The following is a 24,498-nucleotide window of genomic DNA, read 5'->3' on the forward strand; positions in this document are numbered from 1 at the left end:
ACGAGCGAGGTCTTGCAATACAAGTACAGTCAGTCCTCATATAACACGTGTTTACACTACACAAATTCAATCATACACGATTTATAAATAAGGGAACGATCTCTTATATAACACGACCCGAATTCGCTTATGCACAATTCGTCTTTGTGTTTACAAGAAATGACAGTCAAACGCAGAATCACCCCAACTGAATGCAACACGATAGGAATGAAGAAAAGATTCTGAAAATGTATTTGTTTTTTTATATCAGCGAAAGGGAAACACATCTCACCATTATAACATAAAAACCAACACAATTCCAGCTATCAGTATTATCGCAAATGCAATTAGATTGAGTTTACTACCAGTTTATAACAGATTCCACTTGCAGGAACGCAACTGGAAATTGTTTTTATTGTTTTATGGTAGTAACCCCTAGAAATGTGCGTTAGTAAAATGTGAGATGTTAATAGTGTATCTCTGCCTTTACGGTGTTATTTATTCAGTTGCTACACAAGTGCAGCTTTGTTTATGTGTATCAAGTGTGCCTCCTCATTTTGTAATAGTGCGAGTGATTAATCTGTTTAACGACAATGCAATATCATATTTCCGTGAAATCCTCAAAAGGAGGCAAAAGCAAGTGTCATTGGATAGGTTCCTTGTTACAAAAAAGAAAAAGTCAACAGACAGCAATGATTCCGTTAGTGACAGTCGTCCTACGCAATAATTAATAAATTCGATTGCTTTATGTATATTAAATTTAAATATTAAAAACATAAAAACATATGTAGATATTTTGTATTAATCATTTTTACAGTATATGAATATTTTTGAGTTTTGGAACAAATCATCTGGGTTTCCATTATTTCTTATGGGGAAATTCGCTTTGATATACGAGTGGTTTGGATTATGAGCACGTTTCCAGAACGAATTATACTCGCAAACCAAGGTACCACTGTAGTTGATTCGGATTTTAGCAAAGCATTTGACTCGGTCCCTCGTGAGAGGTTACTATATAAGCCTGAACAGGATGGGATTTACTGGTAATATTTTAAGATGGGTTACTAGGTGGCTGCAGAACAGAAGATAGATGATTTTCATTAATGGATAATCTTCAGATTGGTGTAATGTCAGGTGTGGAGTCCCTGAAAGATCAACCACTCTTGTTTCTCATTTTCATAAATGTCATCAACAAAGGGATAGAAGAAATGTCACAATTTGTAGATAACATAGAGGTTGGTAGAGTCATTAACGATCAGTGCCAGGCAGCACTCCTTCAGGATAACTTGAACAGACTTCAAAGATGGTCAAATAAGTGACAGCTATGGGGAATAGCAATCCACAAATAAATTATACACTTGGTGGAGATAAATTGAAAACAGCGGAGGAGAAAAGGGATCTGGGAGTTACAATACAGGCAGATAAGAAGTTGTCGGAACAGTGTAAATAGGCAGCCAGGAAAGTCCAATAGTGTCCTATTGATGATTTATCGAACGCTATCCTGTAGAGATAGGGAGGTCATAATTCCACTGTATTAAGGCAATTGTAAGACCACATCTGGAATAGTGTTAAAGTATGGAGACCTCATCTGAAAAAAGCCATCGAGCTTCTTGAAAGGGTCCAAAGATGGACGACTCAAATAGTGAGATCTGCAAAAGGATGATCATACAAGGTTAGACTCCAATTATGTGGGCTAAAAAGTTGGCAACCGAGTACCTCAGAAGTGACCTGACTGAGGTTTATAAGGCTCTCAGAGGGATTAATAAAATTAATTAAGGTGGAATTTTCACTGTTATAGAGAATTCCAGAACTAGGGGCCACAAATTGAAATAACAGGGGTTGAGTTTTAGATTAGATTGTAGGAAGTTTTATTTTAGCAAGCGGTCTTTGATTGCCGGAACAAGTTGCCCTCGCAGGTAGTTGTGGTTGACAGTTTCAATACATTCAAAGTCAACTGGATAGTTACCTGTATGAGGAGGGAAACATATTATTTGTATTTCCTTACCTACTTGGAGGCATTTTTTTTTTTTTTGCCAGTGCAGGAAAATCTGCGGCTTCCTTGCACTATATGGCAACTACTATTACTACGTTGCAGTGAAGAGATTTGAACACAATGCAACAGTGTAATGGCTGAAGGTGGCGATAGTTGATACTCACTATTGTTAATTTGCTTTGCAGCACACAAAAACAATGAAATGGTCACATATTACAGACAACAATCCTGTTATCCTGCATTTCAATTTTGCAATAGATTAGTATACACCTAACAGTGAATTGGTTAATGAAAATAAGCAAAAAATTTGAATTTTTTAAAAAGCATTCTGATTTTAACAGGTTTTTTTTATTTGGGGGGGGGGGGGGAATATGGAGAAACTGTTATGATGGAAAACTGGTCCAATGGAGCAAAAAAGACTGATTTCTTGTCATCTGAAATACAGAGTTGATTATTATGAAATATGAAATCAATTAATTTTGTATAAAACTTTACTTATTGCTATGTACACAAGTGATACTTTTACCAACCCACATACAGAAATTTTTAATACTTCATATAGGACAAGTTTTTATATTAAATTTCACAAGTTTTAAAATTTTTACACTATTTAGCATCTCTCATACTGTAGAAATATTTGATCAATAAGTTTTCAGGCCTTTTACTAAATGTGCCCAGTAACTCACTGATGAGATGCCAATAAGCACTGAAAATGGCAATCTTGGCAACACAGGCATTTCAAATAAACACCAACATATTTCACCTTAGGAAGCAGTACTTCTTACTTGAGCACAAGTACAATACCAAGGGAATTCGTGATAACATGCTTCGTGATGTAAGATCAATGCCTTTTGTAGCAAACTTTGTTTGCTTGTTGCCACATACACTTAAGTCTTTTGGCAACCTCTGAAATATAAAAACTTGTTCTATATGTTTGATATATACACTGAGAACATGCCTAATTCACTGCATTCCATGATATATGATTTAGAAATGTTGCCGTTTCTAATCAATTTTGAAAGTTGGTCCAGTAGATAGTGTTGCCTTGTTTTTTGGAAGTGAGTTTATAAATGACTGTGAACAAGAACATCTGTGTACCCAAAGTCCAACAGTCTTTTATCCTTTAACTAAAACTTCAACTGTTGTTAATATCTGAGAAATGCTCTTATGCAAGGAATGAACTGTGCATAGAAAATTCTTGGGTGACAGTTCCTAGTCTTCTTTCAGGCACCATAGGTTCTGATGAACTAGAAGGCATCCAAGGTGCAGTGATGCTGGTCCAGATTTTAATTTTATGATATATTTGTTTCTTGCATTATCTTTAAACTACAGGCAGTTCTCGCTTTACGAGTTCCCAGGTTTACGAGTTTTTTTTCCCAAGTATCAACAAAATCGAAAATAGGAACATTAATTGTAAAAAATGAATGTTAAGCATTCATAAATACCGCATTCCAAACCACATGCGTGGCTATACAATACAGTGTACCCCACTTTACGATATTAATCAGTATCGTTAAAATATCGTAATGTGAACCCACTAACACATTGTTTTTTGGTAATTCATTTCAAGATCTTGAAAGTTGAAATTTTCGCTGTATAACTAAGCTATTTATCTCATTTTTAAGGTCACGAGCGTGACCTTAAGGCCATATAAAAGGTCATGAGCATATATTAGTTAATTGTAAATTGTATTAGTTACCGATTCAAATCATTAAAATGCAATACACTTTCATTGTTATCATATGTTTTGTTATAAGAATCAATTTTAAACACCTTTTGTGATATTTTTCTAAAGCACATTTCTGGAGGTCACTACCATAAAACAATAAAAACAATTTGCACTTTCTGGTTTATTAGTCTTTTCTGTTACTGCAAGCAATTATAAACAGGTAGTAAACTCTACCTTCTTGCATTTTCGAAAATACCGATAGATGGAATTGTGTGGTTTTTTACATTATGGTGAAATGTGTTTCCCCTTTACAGACATCTTCAATCATATAAAAAACATAAATTTTCAGAATCTTCTCTTCATTCCTTTTTTTTAAGCTTCGTAAACTTGTTACTCCACACGATTCATGTTAGTTGCAATTTGTGTGCCGTTAAAAAATGCTTATGCATGCAATCATGAAATTTATAATTAAAAGAGAAGATTATCTTGGAAACAAACACCTCTTGAAACATTTCTGAAGACAATGACTCCTTGTGCAACAAACCAATGAGTACCAAGTCAATAATGAGTGATCAACAAGTGTGCATTTAGTCGATGATGATGAAGAATAAACATTCTTTAACATTTGTAAATCATAAATAATTTCTCTATTATTATAATTTGCTTGATTTTATAGGCTACGTTTTAATTTTTTTCGATAAATCAATCATTGTTTAAACATAAATTAATTAGCTAACTGATTTCATTTTTGAGAACGTAACCCCTATTTTTAACTTTATGTCTATGGGAAATAAATTCCCGCTTCACAAGTTTTCACTTTACGAGCGCACAGCAGAAACGAATTAATTCGTAAAGTCGAGAACTACCTGTAATTTCCTTGACTTGCATTACAAGTCTGTGAAACATGACTAATATCCCTCAGGAAGAGCAACCATCTGGCTATTTGAATTTTTAGATATGGGCTAACTTGGGGGATCCACTGTACCTGAGAGTATGTTAACTTCTGTTAACTTCTTTCCTGTTGGTTTCTCTTAATTTCAGTTATTTCTCTGTTAACTTCTTACTTTCCAAGTCATTTTGGAAATAATCTGTTGCTTATACATGCAAGTTCACTTCCTCTCCTTTGGTGTCCCAAGGTTACTCTCTTTCTCCTCCTTTTTTAATTAGCCACAACTTCAACCAAATACACCCATTGTCTGACTTGACTTAATGCAACATCAACTGTTTACGTTCTATCTGACAATCTTCTTTAAGATCTCCTATCCCAATAAGAAATTGGTGTAAAATTAATCTCGCCACAAAGTTCATCAACTGGCACAATTTGCAACTGTTGCTTTGCTCTCAATAACAGACTGCAGAATTTGTTAGGAAAAATTATCTTGATTTTTAATAGCACTCAAATTCTATGAAGACTTACAGAATTTTAAGGTTTCTTTTCTGGAGAAACCTTAAAGTTGAGCCTCTCTCAATTCCCTATAATTTTTCATTTCACATAGGGAAGCATTATTCACAAATGCTTGCACCCTACCCTGAAGTCACACATACCACAAATAATTAAATGTTTATTTGGGGCTGATTCTTTCCTTTCTTCTCTGTGCAATTTCACTAACAATGCCTGCTGTTTTTGTTCTTCCACATCTATATTTTTTTACTATTTTGCTAATGGGAAACATTTCTGAATAACATTCCTCCATAATTAGCACAGCTCGGAGGAAGGTTGTTCTCATGATACACAATGCAACATCCAACACATACAACAGTAATCTTCCTCTGAACAGCAAGATCTATTTTTGCATTTATTTCTACATAGTGCATACCACTCTTATGATTATTTGTTTGCAAATATCTGATCATATCACATTTCACTTCACAAAACAAGAACAAACCAGAAGAATAATTTAGTTACAATTTAAGAACCACATTTTTAGTATACCACAGTAAACAAAGTGACTGGCTGTAAACATAAATAGCTGTAAACATTGATAATAACTTTAAGTTTTGGTTTAAATATCTGGCAGCATCATGAATATATAATGAAACTGAATTACAACTCATTTGTTATCATAATTTAATATTCTACAATTTCACCAATTGGAAGTAAACCATTTAACAGATATATGAATAGAATATATTAAGATGTCTTACAAAATCATTTCCCTTTTAAAATCATCACTGGTATCAATATTTCTGGATAAATCACTTTTTTGTTTCAATGTTTGCCTTTCATTTGGACTGCTGTTTAGATCAGTGCTGAAATCTAATATATCACAACTGAGATCCACTGTCTCTATCCATGGTAAAGACAACTTCATTTCTTCCAACTTTTGTTTCAAGCTAGCCTGGAGGAGAGAGAGAAAGAGAGAGAAAGAGAGAGAATGTACTGTTCTGTAATAGATTTCCAAAGTGCAAAACTTTCCTTAAATTAAATATCAAAAGCATCCTCTTATACACACAAATGTGCACACACACTACAAAGCCTTATGAATTCTGATGGAGACCAATTAATTCAGTATCATTTGAAAAACATTTGGGGCAAAAATAAAATAAATAAATAAATAAAATAAAATTGAGTTCAACCAGTTGCTGTATTATGATAAAATAAGACACAAATCAAACAAAAGGTTCACATATGCAAACATAGAAAATTTAATAAATGTACTTACTTTCTTAAAACCTAAATATAAAATATGCTGAAAGACTGAAAATATTCAGAATACATTATCTCATTGTCAAACTGACAGATTAGAAATGTTATCATGTACTGAATTACAACTGCAGTTTTTACTATAAATGTGGCAAAAGTTGTTAAGAGCAACACTTAAGACCCAACTCCTATAAAGAACAAAACAAATAAGACAGGTCCGGCTGTTACTATTGGCAAAATCTGATACAGAAAAACACCCAAAAACTAAATCCTTTAAGATTCAAGCCCACATACACTGACAACTCTTCAGCTGTGTAAAATTTTTATTGTCAAGTCTACAAATAATCTTCATAGATTATTTCTCCACCACTTCTTTAGTGATTATAATCCTGCTCTTTCACTGTCACAAAACACCATTTTCGTAGCCTGGTTTTCTGGTGTTTTTCCTGACTGTATAACAGCAGGATAGTAATCGCTGTAAAAGCAAAGGAGAAAACATCTGCCAAATGATGATCTGCAGACTATTTAATAATACAAATTCTGAACTTTATACACGTGAGGCTTTCACATTCAACAATCGAAACTCTGCCAAGATTGTGCTTTCAAGGCAGCAGGACAATGTGATCCAACAGTATGTTACTTCCAAAGACAATTGGCAGCTTAATCTTCACTACATACTCACTTTACAAGTGGGCATAGTTTGAATTTGGAAGTCAGCACACTTTGCCATTGTAAACAACCACTATGGTCTTATGAATTTGTAATAAAAAGTGTGCTGGTCACTGAAAACAAGAAAAATACCATAATTTACAAGTTTATTTCTAAGCCTATATAGCTTGTACTCTAACACACTATTGGTTCAGATCGGCATACTACCTTGGCAGCAAAATGTTGACTGAACTGCAACACTATATTTATTTAAAGCACACTGGTAGGAGGATAGAATAACTGCACCAGGTCAGGTACCTACGGAAACCTGCAGGTTATTCACAATGCAGGTCAGGTCTTTCGGGTCTTCAGTAATTTTGCAATTCACGGGTCTTGTGCAGTTCCAGTTTTGTAATGTAAATAATTCCATACACGCAATTTAATCAAAATAATCCCGTACCAAAAATTAATATATTCACTCAGAAAGTAACTGCTGTATTAATTATTTTCTAAGTAACATTATTCCCTAAATTATCAGGGTGTGTGTTGTACTTTTACTGTGTAATTTTAATTGCACACAACTCGGAACTCCATTACTGATATCTTTATAAACTGCATACATTTGCCTAAATCTAAAAAAACTAATTGTGCCTAAAAGGCATGATTAGTTTTTAGATTTAAAGCTGATGGGTAATTTGCCAGCTTATGAGTAATTTTTAACTAGTTAGAAGGCAGCCAAAAAAAAACCAGTAAAGTTTGAGACTATTCTGACATGTAGGTCTCGTACGGGAATTATTTCTTTTCCACACTTTAATCCAATTTGCAAGATGAACACTTCGATAAAAAGTGACTAGTACTGAATAAAAATGATTTTATCATAGTGTAAAGAGTGCAAGTAATTTGTATCAATCTTTATGGACCCATCGCCACAAAGCAAACAGCGCATTCAAAGTCTTATTTAGAAGAAAATACTGAATTCTGATTCAGAGAAAACTGGGGTAGAATATGATTTCACTTCCAAAAGGAAAATGAAGCCTCTCATGTGACAAAAGGTAATTAGTTTTGAACTAATTGCCATTCCTTTAATAAAAAAAAAAAAAATTTACAATAATTACCTTGTTATTCACACTTTTTTTCTTTATATGAGGAAATGATGAATACAATCCAGGCTGCATTTCTCCTGTAGCCAAATTTTCCTGAAGCTGAAAAGAATAAAAATATTATAGTGCAATTTATTCAATCCATAAATTTTGAAAGATTCAACTGTTCAAACAGCTATTGAATGAATGTTATTTTAATTTTAAAACTATGAACTTCACCTTCCTGATTCACACTGATCTGCCCCAAGTTTAATTCCTCAAGAAAGAGATGGTGTAACAAAAAAATAATAACAATTTTTGTTATTCTATATATTTGTAGAGAGATGTATAAGTTCATAGTTTTTTTGTTTTTTTTTAACTTTTATTATTCTATATATATATATATATATATATATAAAACTGGAAGTAGCTTAACAGCAGTCTAGCAATCTAGTGAAAAAAATGAGTAATTAAATTACTGATAAATACAACTCACTGTAGGTAAGAAAGTAATTAACAAACAAAGCAGCAAGGAGAAGTGCTGAACACTTTGTAAAGGCAAAAAAAAGTTTGTTTGTTATTTGGTTTTTAGGAGCATTAGCAACTAAGGCCATATTGCTCCAGGGATATGCGGTGGTCATTCCCTGACCTTTCCGCAGCCTCCGTATTTGGTGGTCATGGGCTCTAACCGTGGTCTAATCAAGAAGCATGTGCTACACACTGCTGCTTCTGCCCACCTGGCTACGGAGGCACCGACAAAAAAGTTAATATAGGAAGAAAATAATTTCTCAATATGCTTTCATAAAACTAATGGCTCATGAGAAATAACAGGAAGAATACAGAAAAGTAAAAAAGAAAAGAAATGTAGCAAAAATAGTAAGGCTCAGGCAGTCCAGGGACTGCCCCTAAGTTTACCCTGGATTAGCCTAACTCTATGGTTCCTGCGCACATTAGACTGTCAGTGTCTGATCATAAGCTTTATCTGATACAGCTTAAGATCCTTGAGGATGTCACAGACATTCTCTCAGAGCATACCAGACAAGCTGTACTGGCTACCTGGGAGTCTAACACGCCGATGGAACTGATATTCGGGTGACATTCAGTCAAGTAGATCCAATTTCGCCAAAGTCCGGACGGTCTGTGACAGCCAAATCCTCTGCTTGCACCATTACAATGGTGGGACTGTTAGTAATCCAGGGTATAACCTCCATGGTCAAGCACACTGTGGGTAACCATCCAGTTATGAACCAATGTAAGCAGGGGTCGAGGTGTGGCGCCCACACTACATGGAGAAATGCTGCCCCTCTGTGTTACCAGGCAATACTAGGTGGTAGATGACTCTCATCAACCGGTGCAATACCACCACTTTGCTTATTGGAGGCTTGAAGTGGTGGAACCCATGTTTAGTCTCCAGAGCTAAGTTCCAGTCAACCCTTCCCCATCTCTTCCAAAATGCAGTATGACTGATGACTTTTCAGATTATGATGAAAAACATGGCGAGATCCAATCTTCCTTATATTTTGAGGGTACAGCTCTAAAACGGTGTGCGCAGGCCAGCCGCTAGTTAGTACGCCAGACCTAACTTATTGGTAACCCTTTAGGAGGCTTCTGGATCAGCTAGTATATAATCTTGCTACCCCTACTCTGCCAGATAGTGACTGGAGGGAGTCCTAGTAGTGTGTATGTGGGGGGCATTGTCGAGGCCACGTTATGTCAAAGATCTGGGTATATTCTTACCATGTGTACGCCATATCCAAAAATTTCATTACTTCATACAGCATGTTCCCCCCAATTTTTCTTACTATTGAATACACCATGAATTCTCAAACTAGTAGAGTAAGCTTACCTGCGAAAAGATCTAAACCTCCCAAACACTTCCTAGTTCATTTCACAAATATACATGGTCTAAATTCTAATCTCATCGATGTCCATTTCCACTTGCAGTCTGCCAAACCCCATGTACTTTTTCTGATAGAATCTTATCGGTTGATTCAACTACTGCTCATCTCAGTTGCCAAAACTATTTGTTGTATAATTCCTTTCGCCTCAAAGGTGGTACTTGTGAATATGTCCTTTCCGATATTTCCTGTCAGAGACTTGGTAATCTGGAATCTCCTCTCTTTGATCTTCTCTGGTTGTTGTTGTTTTGGGGGCTTTACGGCGCAAGGACAGCAAAGGCCTTAATGCGCCTAACTATGGTGATGTTAAATCTTGAATTGCGTCTGTATAGATGCTATTCAAGTGATGTTAAATCTTGAATTGCGTCTGTATAGATGCTATTCAAGTTTATATCGTGTTGTATAGTTTTATATGTTTGAGGAAATCAAAAATTTTGGTCACATGTGGTGTGTCTCCTAGTAGATCAGAAATGCTGAGAGAGGTGTTCGTCGTGGGAAATAAGATAAACATAGCTTGTCGCTGAATACTGTACTTGGGACAATCAATAAGTAGATGGTGGACAGTGAGCTGAGTGTTGCAGTTTGTACACAGTGGTGGGTCAGTGGCTGCCAGCAAATAAAGATGTGTCAGGTGTGTGTGGCCTATCCTTAATCGGGCTAATACGACTTCTTCATGTCGGTTCTCATGGATACTAGATCTCCATGGTTTTAGATATTTTTTATGCCAAGTAGCTTATTGTTGGCTTGATTCTGCCAGATGTGTTGCCATAGTTCAAGGCATCGCTTATTTATAATGTACTTAGTCAGATATAGGTGCAGTGAAGGATTGGTCTATAGGATCGGTAGCAGTTTTGGCAGCTAGGTCGGCCTGTTCGTTTCCAGAAATGCCAGCGTGACCAGGGATCCAACATAACAGAACCTGTTGTTTCTTCTGGTTTAACTTGGTCAGAGTATTCCAGATCTGTCTAAGTAACGGGTTATCATTTTTTGTATTGTGTTGTATAGCTTGGATAGTACTAATGGAGTCAGTGTAAATAATGCTGTGCAGTCTAGTTCTTGAGAGTGTGTAGTTTAAGGCTATGTGGATAGCACAGAGTTCTGCAGTATAGCTGCTACATTCAGTGGGGAGTTTTTTGGACAAAGTGATGTTAGGAAATACTGCTGCTGCACCAACATGCTTTTCAGTTTTAGATCCATCTGTGTAGATCGGTGTGTACTGGCCGTGCTGGGTTCTCAGTGTGGCATGTATTTGTAGCAAGTTCTGTTGGGACACGGTGTGTTTTCCCCAGGCTGTGAATGAAAAGTCACACGGCGGTATATGATACATCCATGGCGGGACTGCATGAGAGGCAGTAGGCTGTATCTTACTCAGGTCAATTTGCCAGTCAACTTGTAGTGAGCAAAGATGTATCCCAGTTGGTGGGTTTATTGATGGGTAAGCTCTATAAAGGTTTTCCCATTTAGGATAGAAAACACCATTCCAAGTGGGGTGGTTTGGATGCCCTTTGAGTTTTGCGGCATAATTTAATAAAAGCATTTGTCTCCGTAGCTGTAAGGGTGTTTCATGCGCTTCGGTATATAGGCTCTGAACCGGTGATGTGCGGTACGCCCCCAGTGCAAGACGAAGAGCGCTGTGGTGTACAGGATCAAGCCAACGTAAAGTGCTTGGTCTAGCAGAGCTATATACGACAGAACCATAATCCAGACGTGACCGTATTAGTGCACGGTAGAGATTTAGCAGCATGTAACGGTCAGCTCCCCACGTTGTGCCCGATAGAACTCTTAAAATGTTAAGCTTTTTAAGACAGTTAGTCCGGAGTGTTTTTATATGATCAAGGAAAGTGAGTTTTTGGTCGAATATCACACCCAGAAAGCGGACACTAGGGACCACTGGTATGACCTAATTTTCTACTAAGTTCCGGATGTTGGTGTAGGTTACGCTTTCTACAGAAGTGTATCCCAACTGTTTTTTGGTGTGAGAGATGAAAACCATTGTTTTGGGACCATTTAGCTATTTTGTTGATAGCACATTGCAACTGCCTTTCTATCATTCACATGTTAGGCGAATGGCAGGCGATACTGAAATCATCAGCGTACAGGGTAGTGGATATCGTTTGTGGTAGGTCGTGTGTTATTGAATTCATTATTATACTAAAGAGAGTAGCACTTAGCACTGACCCTTGTCGTACTCCTTCTTCCTGGATGAATTTTGAAGATAAGTGGTTGTGAACTCTAACTTGAAATGAGCGGCAATGCAGGAAGTTTCTGATAAACTGTGGTAGGTGTCCGCGAAATCCCAGATCGTATAGGGTTCGCATAATACCATATCTCCAAGAAGTGTCAAAGGCTTTTTCGATGTCAAAAAAGACCATTGCAAGATGTTCTTTTCGGACGAAGGCATCCCGAATGTTTATTTCTGTCTTGATCAAAAGGTCGAGAGTGGATCTACCTTCCCGGAAACCACATTGCACAGGATTTAGGAGATCATTTTGAGCTAGAAACCAGGTTAGTCGGGCGTTAACCATTTTTTCCATGACCTTGCTCATACAGCTAGTGAGTGCAATAGGTCGATAATGTTGCGGATTTGTAGGGTCTTTGCCTGGTTTTGGAAAAGCCAGGATGATGCCATTTGTCGGGGAACGTGTTTTCTTTGAATATTTGAAGGGAGACCTTTTCCCCTCCAGGTTACCGGCCCCGCCATGTGGAGGCAGGAGCAGTGCCACCTTTGTGACCAAGCGGTAGTGGGTTAGTAGTAATGCAAAATAAAAGAAAAAAAGAAAGAAGGTTACTTTTCCTCCTGTTCAAGTAAAGTGATTTATTTACTGAAGCTTATTTAATTGATTGTTAGTGTAACGCTGTAAATAAAGAAGACGATTTTATTTATTCAAGAGAGCGCAAATTCACTGGCAAAGACACTTGATCACAAAATCGCTTGGCACCTGGGGCCGATCTTCTCTGGCTTAAAATCTCTCTACCTCACTGTGTCAAATTCATTTGCTGTCTCTACTGTTCTCCCAAATCCACTAATCACTTGGAGCTCTTTGACTTCCTCCAGTCCAACTTTCCTAACAGTGAGCTCATTTTCCTTGGTGATTTTAATGTTCACAACTCCAGCTGGCTTCTGTTTTCTAGTCACACAGACCCATCTGGTCGAGATGCTGAGACTTTTGCAATTTCTAACAACCTTGCACAGATATTTCATTTACCTACAAGAATACAGGACAATCCTAACCATACAGCCAACACGCTTTATCTTTTTCTCACAAACAACCCTTCTAAGTACACAGTTGATGTGTACTTAGAAGGGTTGTTTGCGATGACCTGAGAGATTTCTTTTCTTCTTTTCCTTGGTCGGACTGTTTCAAAACTTCTGATGTCAACATTCGTTCAGGTTGTGTCAGTGAAATTATTCTTGTAGGAATGGAATCCATTATTCCATCACTCCACTTTAAAATCTCATCCTTCATCTAAATCTTGGCTTTCCAAATAAATGTGCTAAGGCTGTCCAAGAGAAGAACGTTGCATATCGTAATTGGTTTGTTTCCAATTCTTCAGTTTCATTTTCTGCCTACACCAAAGCTCGCAACAATTGTAAAGCAGTTATTAATCAGTCCAAACTAGCTTTTGAACAGGCTAAGAGTAGAAAACTTGCTTCTTATCCTAATGGTAGCTGAGCATTCTGGTCTCTTGCCAAAGCTATTGCCGACACTTTTCCCCATCTCTGTCAAAACCAGATGGTTCTGTTGTCACTTCAGCCAAAGATAAAGCTGACCTGCTAGCATCCCATTTCTCTTACAACTCATGTATTAATGATCTTGGTAAAACACCTCCCACCATTTCCAACATGCTCCATTCAATGCCTCCTGTGGTCTTCCGTCAAAAGGGTGTCAGAAGGATTTTGATTAATCCACATAGTAAGAAATCTCCAGGTCCTGATGGCTTTTCTCCACTTGTTCTCAAAACCTGTGCTCCTGAACCTACTCCTGTTTTTTGCTGACTTTTTTCACTTTCTTATTCCAAAGGTGTTTTTCCTTCTGCTTGGAAATTTGCTCATATCCAGCCAGTTCCTAAAAACAGTGAGTCCCTCCCATAGAATTATCATTCCATTGCAATTACTTCTACTCTTTCTAAAGTAATAGAGAAATCAATTAACCACCAACTCTTAAACTACCTAGAAACCTTCCGTCTGATCAATGATCGCCAGTATGGATTCCATCAGTGTTGATCCACTGGTGATATTTTGGCGTATGTTATCCATTTATGGACAAATTCAATGGAAAAGTTACGTGAAACACAAGCAGTTGCTCCTTGACATCTCAAAGGCTTTCAATTGTGTTTGGCATAAAGGTCTTCTAAATAAGCTTCCATCATATGTTTGTTAACTATTTTTTGTAATTGGTTATCCAGTTTTCTCTCTGATCGCTCACCGAGGGTAATGGTAGATGGCTGTCTTCTAACTTCTCCACTAATGCTAGTGTCCCCCAAGGTTCAGTTCTTTCCCCCACTCTTTTCCTCTTGTATATTAATGACTTTCTTCCATTGACTGGAAATCCTATCCATAGTTTTGCCAATGTTAGCACATTGCATTCCACTTTCCATTTTGAAAAACCTTGCCCTGCTCAATCAGCCTCAACTTTTCAAATATCTGCTGCCAATTCCTTAAATGCCGATCTCAGGTAATTCTCCAGTGGGGCAAAAACAACTTAGTTGATTTCAATCGTTCTAAAGCTCAGTCTTGTCTTATATCTTGCAAAAAGGATTCTTCTGCTCCTATGCTTATCTTTGGTGAAACTCTGATTTCTAGGCAAGTTGATATATCTCTTTTGGGGATTACCCTGACTTTTAATCTCTCTTGGCACAAGCACATTACAAATATTGCTTCCTCTGCATCTAAAAAACTTGGTTTTCTCTTTCGCTCTTGGCGTTACTTTTCTTCCAAACAGCTGTTCACTCTGTACAAATCGCAAATCCACCCTACTATGGAATATAGTTCCCACATCTGGGGTGGTGCCCCCAAAAACCTCTCTCAGGCTTCTTGATTCCATTCAGAAGAGGGCAGTTAGGTTAATTAATGATTCATCTTTAACAGAGTCTCTCCACTCTCTGTCTCACTGACATACTGTTTCTGCTGAATGCCTTTTGTACAGATACTTCCATGGGCACTGTTCTTCTGAATTGGATTCTATAATTCCCGCTCTCTCTTTCAAAACAGTCCAAAAACGTGCCGCCAACATCCATTTACTGTCCAACTTCAAACTCACAGAACCAACTTTTCATCTTTCTCGTTTATTCATTCAACTGGCATTTTCTGGAACAATCTTCCTTCATATGTATTTCATGAAAATTACAGTCTACAGAAGTTCAAGTCTAATGTCAACAAATATCTTCTTTCGTCTTCTTAACCTTCCACCCAAGCACGGTACTAAGTACTATAGATTCTAATACCTCTTGTGTTTGCGGTTTTCATTAAAAAAAAAAAAATTGTAACCTGCCCATGTGAAGCAAAGATTGTTGCACCAGGAGGGTAATTTAACGGGAATTACATTTCTGTAGTCAAGCCAGTTAGCATGTTCAGCCAGTTCTGTCAGACAGGGCCCTGTGCTCAAATGGTCTAAATCAGGGTTTCCCAAACTGTGTTCTGCGAAACGCTAGTGTTCTGTAAGGTGTGAACAAGCGTTCATGAAAAATTATAATAATTTAAAAAATTAAATAAAATAAATAAATTTTGCATATTTGTAGTGTACACCACTTTTGTATCATTATAATTTTTAACATTACCTTTTTTTCGGTTATTAATATACTGACACAAACTAATAATCAAATAGACCACAGAACACTATTTTGGTGGGCTTTTGCATAGAGAAGTATGCATAGAGATAATGACATCTATGAAAAAGTAGCAATGTAGTGATCTAATATGCCATTCATATGTGATTTAGCCTGGAGTACAAGGGTTGAAGGAGCAGGTGAAGCGAACCAATATCATAACTAAACTCACTTGCTTGAATAAATTTTTTTTTGATAATTATCAGCATTTTGAAATATCTCTATATATTAAAAAAGTTTTCCTCCTAGTGATATTTATTCGAACCAATAGGAGAAGAGGGCAAGGCAATTACGTCACTACATATGCAATTAATTATTGACAACTGCCTCCATAACATTCACCCACCTGATGCACGTGCTTCCCTGTCTAATATTTGATGTTCCATTATAACGTTTTTTGTATATTAATGAATATTGTATACAGTATTTGTAAATATTTTAAATATTTATATAGTTTGTAAATATTTCAGTTAAATATTTTAGTCCTGCTCTTTCAGATGCAATAATGGAACATGCAAAAAGCCTTTTCCTAAGTGAACTATGTAAACGTAAGCACTGCAATGCACAGGTAAATAATTACATAGGTCATTTCCTGATTAGATATCAATCAGTGCGTATTAACAGGTATGTCTTTTAAGTAGAAAAGATTTGACAGCTTACGCTGTCAAATCTTTTCTTTGCTGTGATTGATGGTCGAGTTCTGTGATTGGATAATTATTGTGGAGGCATGTTCTTTCTGATTGTTTTGTGTCGTCGAGGAGGGGGTGCTTAGCTTAGATAGGGTGTTTATCCCTCCCATCCCACTGTTTTTGAATTGGAAAATGAGTTAGCAATTTAAAAACAGCAGCAAGTGGGGGGGAAACACCATAGGCATATCAATCTAGGAGGACAGTGGACAGAGTCACGACTTGTCAATCGCTGCTTTCCCACTGTTTTGCTAGCCGCCATTGTTGGGTGGGGTACCCTAATCTGGAGATTTACCAATTTGACTTACTCCATATATCTCTACATTTTACGTAGAAAAGCGTGCGTGGGGGTGGGCGAGCAAAGCAAGCAGGGGTGAAGCCCCCTAGTTATTACTAAAATAAATGACCATGGATTTGTGGTTGAAAAAAGGAACTTTAAAATGAGAAGCAAGTACTTCTAATATTGCAACTGTGTCTATGAAAACGAACACAATATTGACACGCTTCAAAATGAGGATTTCAATTCCTTCAAAAAACAGGAACCAAAAATCCAGAGTGAAAAAACAAGAACCAACCAATAAAAGACCAAAACAAAAGTATTATTAATACTTTTCGTAATTTCGGCTTTACATGTTTTGGAAATAAATATGCTCCTGATGCACAGTGCGTTGTATGTAATAAAATATTAGCAAACAGTTCTTTGGCTCCTGCTAAACTTGTGTTTCATAAGTGTTCCGTAACTATATTGTGAGATGAAAAGTGTTCCATGACTAAAAAAATTTGGGAAATTTTGGTCTAAATAATAATATCATGTGTCTTTTCTGCATTTCTATGGGGGACAATTTGTGGACCTGAACAGGGCCCACAAATTTTGGGACCATACGTGCCTGTAGTCTATATAAGGGGCTACAACTGTTCTAGGGTTGTGGTGATCTTGCCACAGTGACTGCCATTTCGTTAAACCTGATCCCAAAGTGGCTTGGAATCCAAAAGAAATGGTTGTCGAAAGAACATTCAGAAAGAGGCTTAACGTCCAAGTTTGCAGACGATACGAAGGTTGTCAGGGTTGTTGGGGACACTAATGACAGTATGCTGCTGCAACAGGATCTAGAAAGTTGAGCAGATTGGCTGAGAGGTGGAAAATGAAGTTTAACATTGACAAATGTAAAGTGCTGCATATGAGAAGCAGTAACCCCAGAGTAATGTATCAACTCCATGGTACTACACTGACAGTGGTAGAGAATGAAAAGGACCTGGGGGTAATTGTGCAGGCAGGTACGAAGTTTTCTGAGCAGTGCAGATGGTCTACAAGAGTAGCTCATGGTGTCTTGTCAATGATATACAGGAATTTTTCTAGCAGGGATAAGGAGATGATTATCCCCTTGTATTATAAGGCAATGGTTAGGCCACACCTTGAGTACTGTGTACAAGTCTGGAGGCCTAATTTTAAGAAGGATGTAGAGTTGTTGGAATGAGTACAGAGAAGGGCAACAAGATTAGTGAATAGAACGAAGGGTTGCTCTTAGGAAGAAAATACCTGTCCAGCTCAGCCTTAAATGGACAGGTATTTGGAATGAATAGAGGGGTGAAATGGGAGCGGTTTTTTTTTTTTTTTGGCTGATGCTGCATAAGCTTGCTTTCTTGTATCATATGCCTCTACTAATGCTAATCCCAACAACTGGAATTCTGTGGGTTTTTAGGTTACGGTATTATGGTGAAATGTGTTACCCTTCACTGAAATCTTCAATTATATAAAAAAAAAAATTTCAGAAACTTCTCTTCATTCCTATTTACCTATTACAATGATGAAGGGAAAGGGTCCAACAGAAAGTGAAAGTGCTGGTAGTGCCAGGAAACGAAACAAAATTGATTTAGAAATGAAGATGAAAAATGATTAAGAAGCAGGACATTTTAGATCTATTTTTATGTAGTCAGGAAATGTTTTTTATTCTTTCTGAAAACAAAACAAAAAAAAAAAAAAAAAAATTACTGCATGTACATAAAGTAGTATATAGTCATTGTCGTGCATGCTCAGTCAAGTCGGAACTGTCCGTCAGAATACGATTCACGCCAGGTTGGAGCTGGTGGTGACTTGGGGGACTGACCTTGACTCACGACACTAAAGTGCATGATTACTGGATAAACGGCATAAGATTAACCACATCCCCGGGCTAGGCATATCGGTAATCCTGCACTTTAGTGTCGTGAGTCACGGTTAGCCCCCAAGTCACCACCAGCTCCAACCTGCCATGAATTGTATTCTGATGGGCAGTTCCGACTTGACTGAGCATGGTGCACTATATCTGCCGGTCTGTGTTGGGAATTTTCACGGAGCATGCGCGACACTGTATCTGCCGGTCTGTATACTGGCAATGTACTATGTACTCACAGTAATTTTTCTTTTTTATTTTTTCATTTTTAGAAAGAATAAAAACAATTTCCTGACTACATAAGACTTTGATAATAAAAATAAAAGTAGATAGTTATAAAAATAATACTTTTATTTTTTTCTATATACTTTTTTTTTGTTTTCACAAAGGATAAAAAACAATTAGTAGTAGTAGTAGTAGCAGCAGTGGCATGTGATACAAGAAAGCAAGTGTATAAGCTTATGCAGCATCAGCCAAAAAAAAAAAAAAAAAAATTACAACATTCCCTCCAAATGCCTGTCCAGTTCCTCCATTTCCTGACTACATAAGAATTTGATTATAAAAATAAAGTAGATAGTTATAAAAACGATAATGGAAATAGGTAATTATTTTTTAATTATTATTTTCAGGTAATATATTTTGTATTGCCTGAAAATAATGAGTATATTTTGTGATTATTTTTATATATTTGTAATAATCTGAATTATTACACTTGTGTAAAGGTGAATTAAATAAAAATATATATAGTACTTAATACTATAGCTCCAATGATTTTAACTTTCTTATATATGTGTGTGTGTGTATATATATATATATATATATATATATATATATATATGTATATATATATATAAATTAAACTTTCCAAAAAGTATGGTAGTACGTTTGTTAAAAACCATTTCAATTGAAAATAAACTGAACATGTGCAATGAAGATGTATTATTTTAATTGAATTTTTCTCTCTTTTGCCGACGCGAAATCATCAATAATTTTATCCTAATTTATGTTTCGTGCAACATGAATTTCGATGGATTCAATTGATATATTGGTTAGTCATTCTTGTCCGGTTGTTGTTTGAAGGTGATTTTAAATCAATTTCAGTTTACTCGAGGACCTTTCACAAGAAGTTACTATTACAGGCAGGGTAAGAAAAATTCGTAACGCTATTTCTGTGTTTGGATAAGTTTTGATAACACAATACTCCTGAATAAATTGGGGGAAAATACATACATATATATATGACGTGCCTTTCAATGTAAGCCTTATTCAATAATAACTGGTAAAATTTGGTATTTTAGATTTTGTATTTTTTAAATATGGAATTATTATGATTATTATTAGCTTTACTTTATATAGAGGCTGATAGGGTCCTTTGTATGTTTCAGATATTCACTGAAATTGTTTTTGAATTTTAATTTGTTGTGACAGGTACCATTTTATGCTTTATCTATTGAATTTGTGTATATATATATATATAAAGTTAAAATCATTGGATCTATAGCATTAAGTACTAAATGTATTTTTATTTAATTCACTTTTTCACAAATATAATAATTCAAAAATTATTCCAAATATATACAAATAATCACAAAATATACTAATATTATTATTTTCAGGCAATACAAAATATATCACCTGAAAATAATAATTACCTATTTCCATTATCATTTTTATAACTATCTAACTTTATTTTTATAAGAAATTCTTATGTAGTCAGGAAATTGTTTTTTTATTCTTTCTGAAAAACGAAAAAAAAATTACCGCATGTATGTAATACCGTACATTGCCAGTATATCGTAACAAGGGGCTCACATCTGGTGAGTATGGGCTTAGCACACCCAGGGTCCTGAGCTGGATATAATCATTCTTCTCTTTCTTGGTGATTCCCTTCTACTTTTGACTGACTGACTCTCTCTCTCTCAGGGTAACTCGGGAATTTTTTTTTTTTTTTTGGCTGGTGTAGCATAAGACTCAGGCTTCCTTGCACCATGTAACTAATAATAATAAATACTAGGCAGTGTCACACATGCTCAGTCAAGTCGGAACTGCCGGTCGGTATACAATTCACTTTTCTACTATTTTTTCTTATTTTAATATATATTTTGATTACTTTTCATCTCTTCATTTAATTTTGGATTAATTGGATTATATATATATATTCACAAATCATTTTATTTCCGCTATACTCCAATATACGGTGCACCTTTGTAATTGGCTGTCTGAAAGGGGGAAAGAAGTGACTGACAGGTTGTGACTCCACCTGCTGACTGCATCCCCCTCTTCGTTTCAGGCAGACATCGCGTGACACAACATCACTGGAGCGCTGAATGCGAAATTCGTTGCATATACTGTACTTTCATTTTAACGCCGGTTTCTGTTCTGTTCGGTGCTTTGCTATTCGTTTGCTGGTGTTAATGTTATTTTCCACGTGGTCCTGAGTTTCTGTGTCATTATCCCATTCAATCCTGCAGGTAAACTGTTTCTTTGTTTTTTGCTGCGGTTCGTTGCGTCACATTTTCTTATTTTTGTTTTCTTAGGTTCTTTTTGTTTTTTGTCTGTCTTTTGTGTTTTTTTTTTTGCCTTTGTTCAGTCCCAAGGGAGCGAGAATGTTGAATATTAACCTAGTATTGTGTAAAAAAAAATTCTATGTTGCTGTTTTGTGGTTATGCAAAAAGCAATTTCATTGTTCGTTGCACGTGTTAATTGACTTTTGCTTCTGTTTAGCAAAAAAAGGTTATGTTTTTATGACTTTGGCAGGGATTTAAGCTAAAATTGGTCATTGGACGAGAAACAATTATAACAGGTGTCATGTTTTTAATCGACTTTTGTGTTTAGAAAAATGGTTAAGTTTTTACGCGACTTCAGGAGGGATTCAAGCGAAAACTGGTCGTTGGATGAAAAAAAAAATTACAGTGGGTGTAATTTTTCATTGACTTTCTTTTGTGTTTAGTGAAAAATGATTAGGTTGTTAGGTTACCTTTTTACGCGACTTCGGGAGTTATTTAGTGAAAATTGGTCATTTACTGCATCTCATTAGTTGTTTCGTTTTTAAAAAAAAAAACTATTTTATGTATATATATTAAAAGCCGTATTGCTTTTAATATATATTTTAATTTCGTTTTAATTATATTTTTTAATATATTTTAATTTCACTGTTTTTCAGCTTCGCCATACTGTTATGTTGCCTGACATTTGCCACATGCAGTCCTCGAAAAGAGGGGGAACGCAGTGAGTGGGGGGAGTCACGAACCGTCCGTCACTGCTTTACCCTCTTCTTCTCGACATGATTTTCAAAGGGGCAACATGTTCTGTAGCTTTACCGGAAATTGTTTTTATTCTTTCTGAAAACGAAGAAATAAAAAAAAAAATTACTTCGGGTACGTAGTACATTGCCAATACAGTATACAGACCGGCAGACAGTGTCGCGCATGCTCTGTGACAATTCCCAACACAGACCGACAGATATAGTAAGTCACGGAGAAGTAAGATACGTTACTAGCATTAGTAGAGGTATTTGATGCAAGAAAGCAAGCTTATGCAGCATCAGGCAAAACAAAACACCACTTCCACTTCACCCCTCTGTTCGTTCGAAATACCTGTCCAGCTGAGCCTTAAATTTATTTAGGCTATCGACTTCCACGGCAAGGGATGGAAGTCTGTTCCACCAACCAACTACCCGCTAGCTAAAGGCAAATTTCCGCACGTCTATCCTATATCTGTCTTTCCTCAATTTGAATTTATGCCCTCTCAGGTGATTATTCCGAGCCAGAGGAAGTATCCCATCAGCACTGAGCATGCTCAAACCATTCAAGGCTTTATACACCTCTATCAGATCACCTCGCCGGTGCCTAGTCTCCAGACACTGTAATTTGCAAAACTTAAGCCTTTCTTCGTAAGAGCATCCCTTTGTTCCATTCACTAATCTTGTTGCCCTTCTCTGTACTCGTTCCAGCAGCTCTACATCCTTCTTGAAATAAGCCCTCCAGACCCGTATACAGTACTCTAGGTGTGGCCTGACCATAGCTTTATACAAGGATATAATCACCTCCTTATCCCTGCTAGAAAAATTCCTGATTATCATTGACAATACACCATGAGCTACTCTTGTAGCCCATCTGCACTGCTCAGAAAACTTCATATCTGCCTAACCAATTACCCCCAGGTCCTTTTCATTCTCTACCACTGTCAGTGTAGTACCACAGAGTTGATATGTTGCACTGGGGTTGCTGTTTCCCATATGTAGTACTTTACATTTGTCAATATTAAACTTCATTTGCCACCTCTCAGCCCATCTGCTCAACCTTTCCAGATCCTGTTGCAGCAGCATAGTGTCAGTAGTGTCCTTAACAACCCTACCAACCTTTGTATCGTCTGCAAACTTGGACATTAAGCTTGATATACCATCATCAATATCATTTATAAATACAGAAAACAATAATGGACCAACACCGAACCCTGAGGGACTCTACTAATAGCATTAGTCCATGATGAGCAGTGTCTACTGATTACCACTCTCTGTCTTCTCCCCCTCAACCACCCCTTTATCCATAGCAGCAATTTGCCTCCAATGCCACACTGCTCCAATTTGCACAGCAGTCTTCCATGTGCAACAGTATCAAAAGCCTTTCTAAGATCCAAGTATATAATATCAAAGTTATTCACTGCATCCAGTTCTTTTGTGACTGCATCATAGTATCCAATCAAATTGGTCAGGCAAGACTTCCCCTTAACAAAACCATGCTGTGTCCGATCTATAAATGAAGTCTTGTCTAGATGATCCTGCAGTGCTTCTTTAACCAGTGCCTCCATTAATTTTCCTGGAACAGAAGTTAAACTCACAGGTCTATAATTACTTGTGTCAGCCTTTGATCCTCCTTTGTGAATTGATGTCACATTTGCACATCTCCAGTCTGTGGATACCTCCCCTAAGTCCAAAGAAGCTCTCATAATTATGGCTAAGGGTTTGCTTACTTCCTTTGCTGCCTCCATTAATGTAACTGGATAGATCCCAACCACCCCAGGTGCCTTTTTTGTTTATCTTCAACAATTTCTCCTCCACTTTACTCTCAGTTATTACAAGATTAATTTGTTACTTACCTGAGCAGGATCATCAACAGTTGACCCATCGATATCAAGTGGACCAATCTGATTCATTCCCTTCCTTCTAGAGTTTACATAAGTAAAGAACTCTTTGCTGTTTTGATTTGCATCCCTTGCCAAAGATTTCTCGTAATCTGCCTTCGCCTGCCTAACCTCCTTTGTAACTTGGTTACAGATCAACTTGTATCTATCATAGACTTCTGTGTCACGTGTTAATTTGTATGTATCCCATGTATTTTCTTCTCTGCCATATGTCTCATTAGTTCATCTGACATCCATTTAGGCCTAAACCTTGAACAATATTTCTTAGTTGGTATGTAAAGCCTAGTAGCTTCCAAGATAAGTTCTTTGAATGCTTCCCATTTTGAATTTGCCGTTGGTAATATCATCAGTTGGTCCCACTGTATAGAATTTAAATACTGTCTCAGATCATCGTAGTTGCCTTTATGAAAGCAATAACCCTTCCTTTACTCCTGATGGTAGTTATCTCTTTGAGTAAATCCCACTTCAGCACACTGTGATCACTGCCACCTAGTGGTTCCTTTATCTGCAGATTCTTAATGCATGAAGAATCACTACTGATAATCAAATCAAGAGTATTACTCCCTCTAGTTGCCTCCCGAACATGCTGATGTAGAAAACAATCATCCAAAAAATCCACAAAAGCCTTGCTAGTGTGTGAGTGACCAGCTCACAAATTCCAGTCAATATCTGGGAAATTAAAATCCCCTATTATAAGACTCTCTGATTTATTTGCCCACTCTATTTCCCTGTACAGTTTCTTATTATACTCATCAGAGTCATTAGGCCTATTGCACACTCCTAC

General features: G+C 36.7%; 1 protein-coding gene across 2 annotated transcripts in view; it reads right to left on the bottom strand.

The window, feature by feature from the left end:
• Positions 1–24,498, bottom strand: part of LOC150086970 (putative rRNA-processing protein EBP2) — a 169,098-nt gene that overhangs the window by 141,103 nt on the left and 3,497 nt on the right. For both annotated transcript variants that reach the window (XM_090371714.1, XM_090371713.1), the window contains exons 2-3: positions 8,049–8,135; positions 5,787–5,980 (exon numbers count right to left, since the gene is read on the bottom strand). In XM_090371714.1, the coding sequence (XP_090227840.1) occupies positions 5,787–5,980; positions 8,049–8,135 (281 nt within the window). The remainder of the gene's footprint in view (positions 1–5,786; positions 5,981–8,048; positions 8,136–24,498) is intronic.

Source organism: Mastigoproctus giganteus, chromosome 4 (assembly GCF_048544385.1).
Source record: "Mastigoproctus giganteus isolate SK-2022 chromosome 4, ASM4854438v1, whole genome shotgun sequence".
NCBI lineage: Eukaryota > Metazoa > Arthropoda > Arachnida > Uropygi > Thelyphonidae > Mastigoproctus > Mastigoproctus giganteus.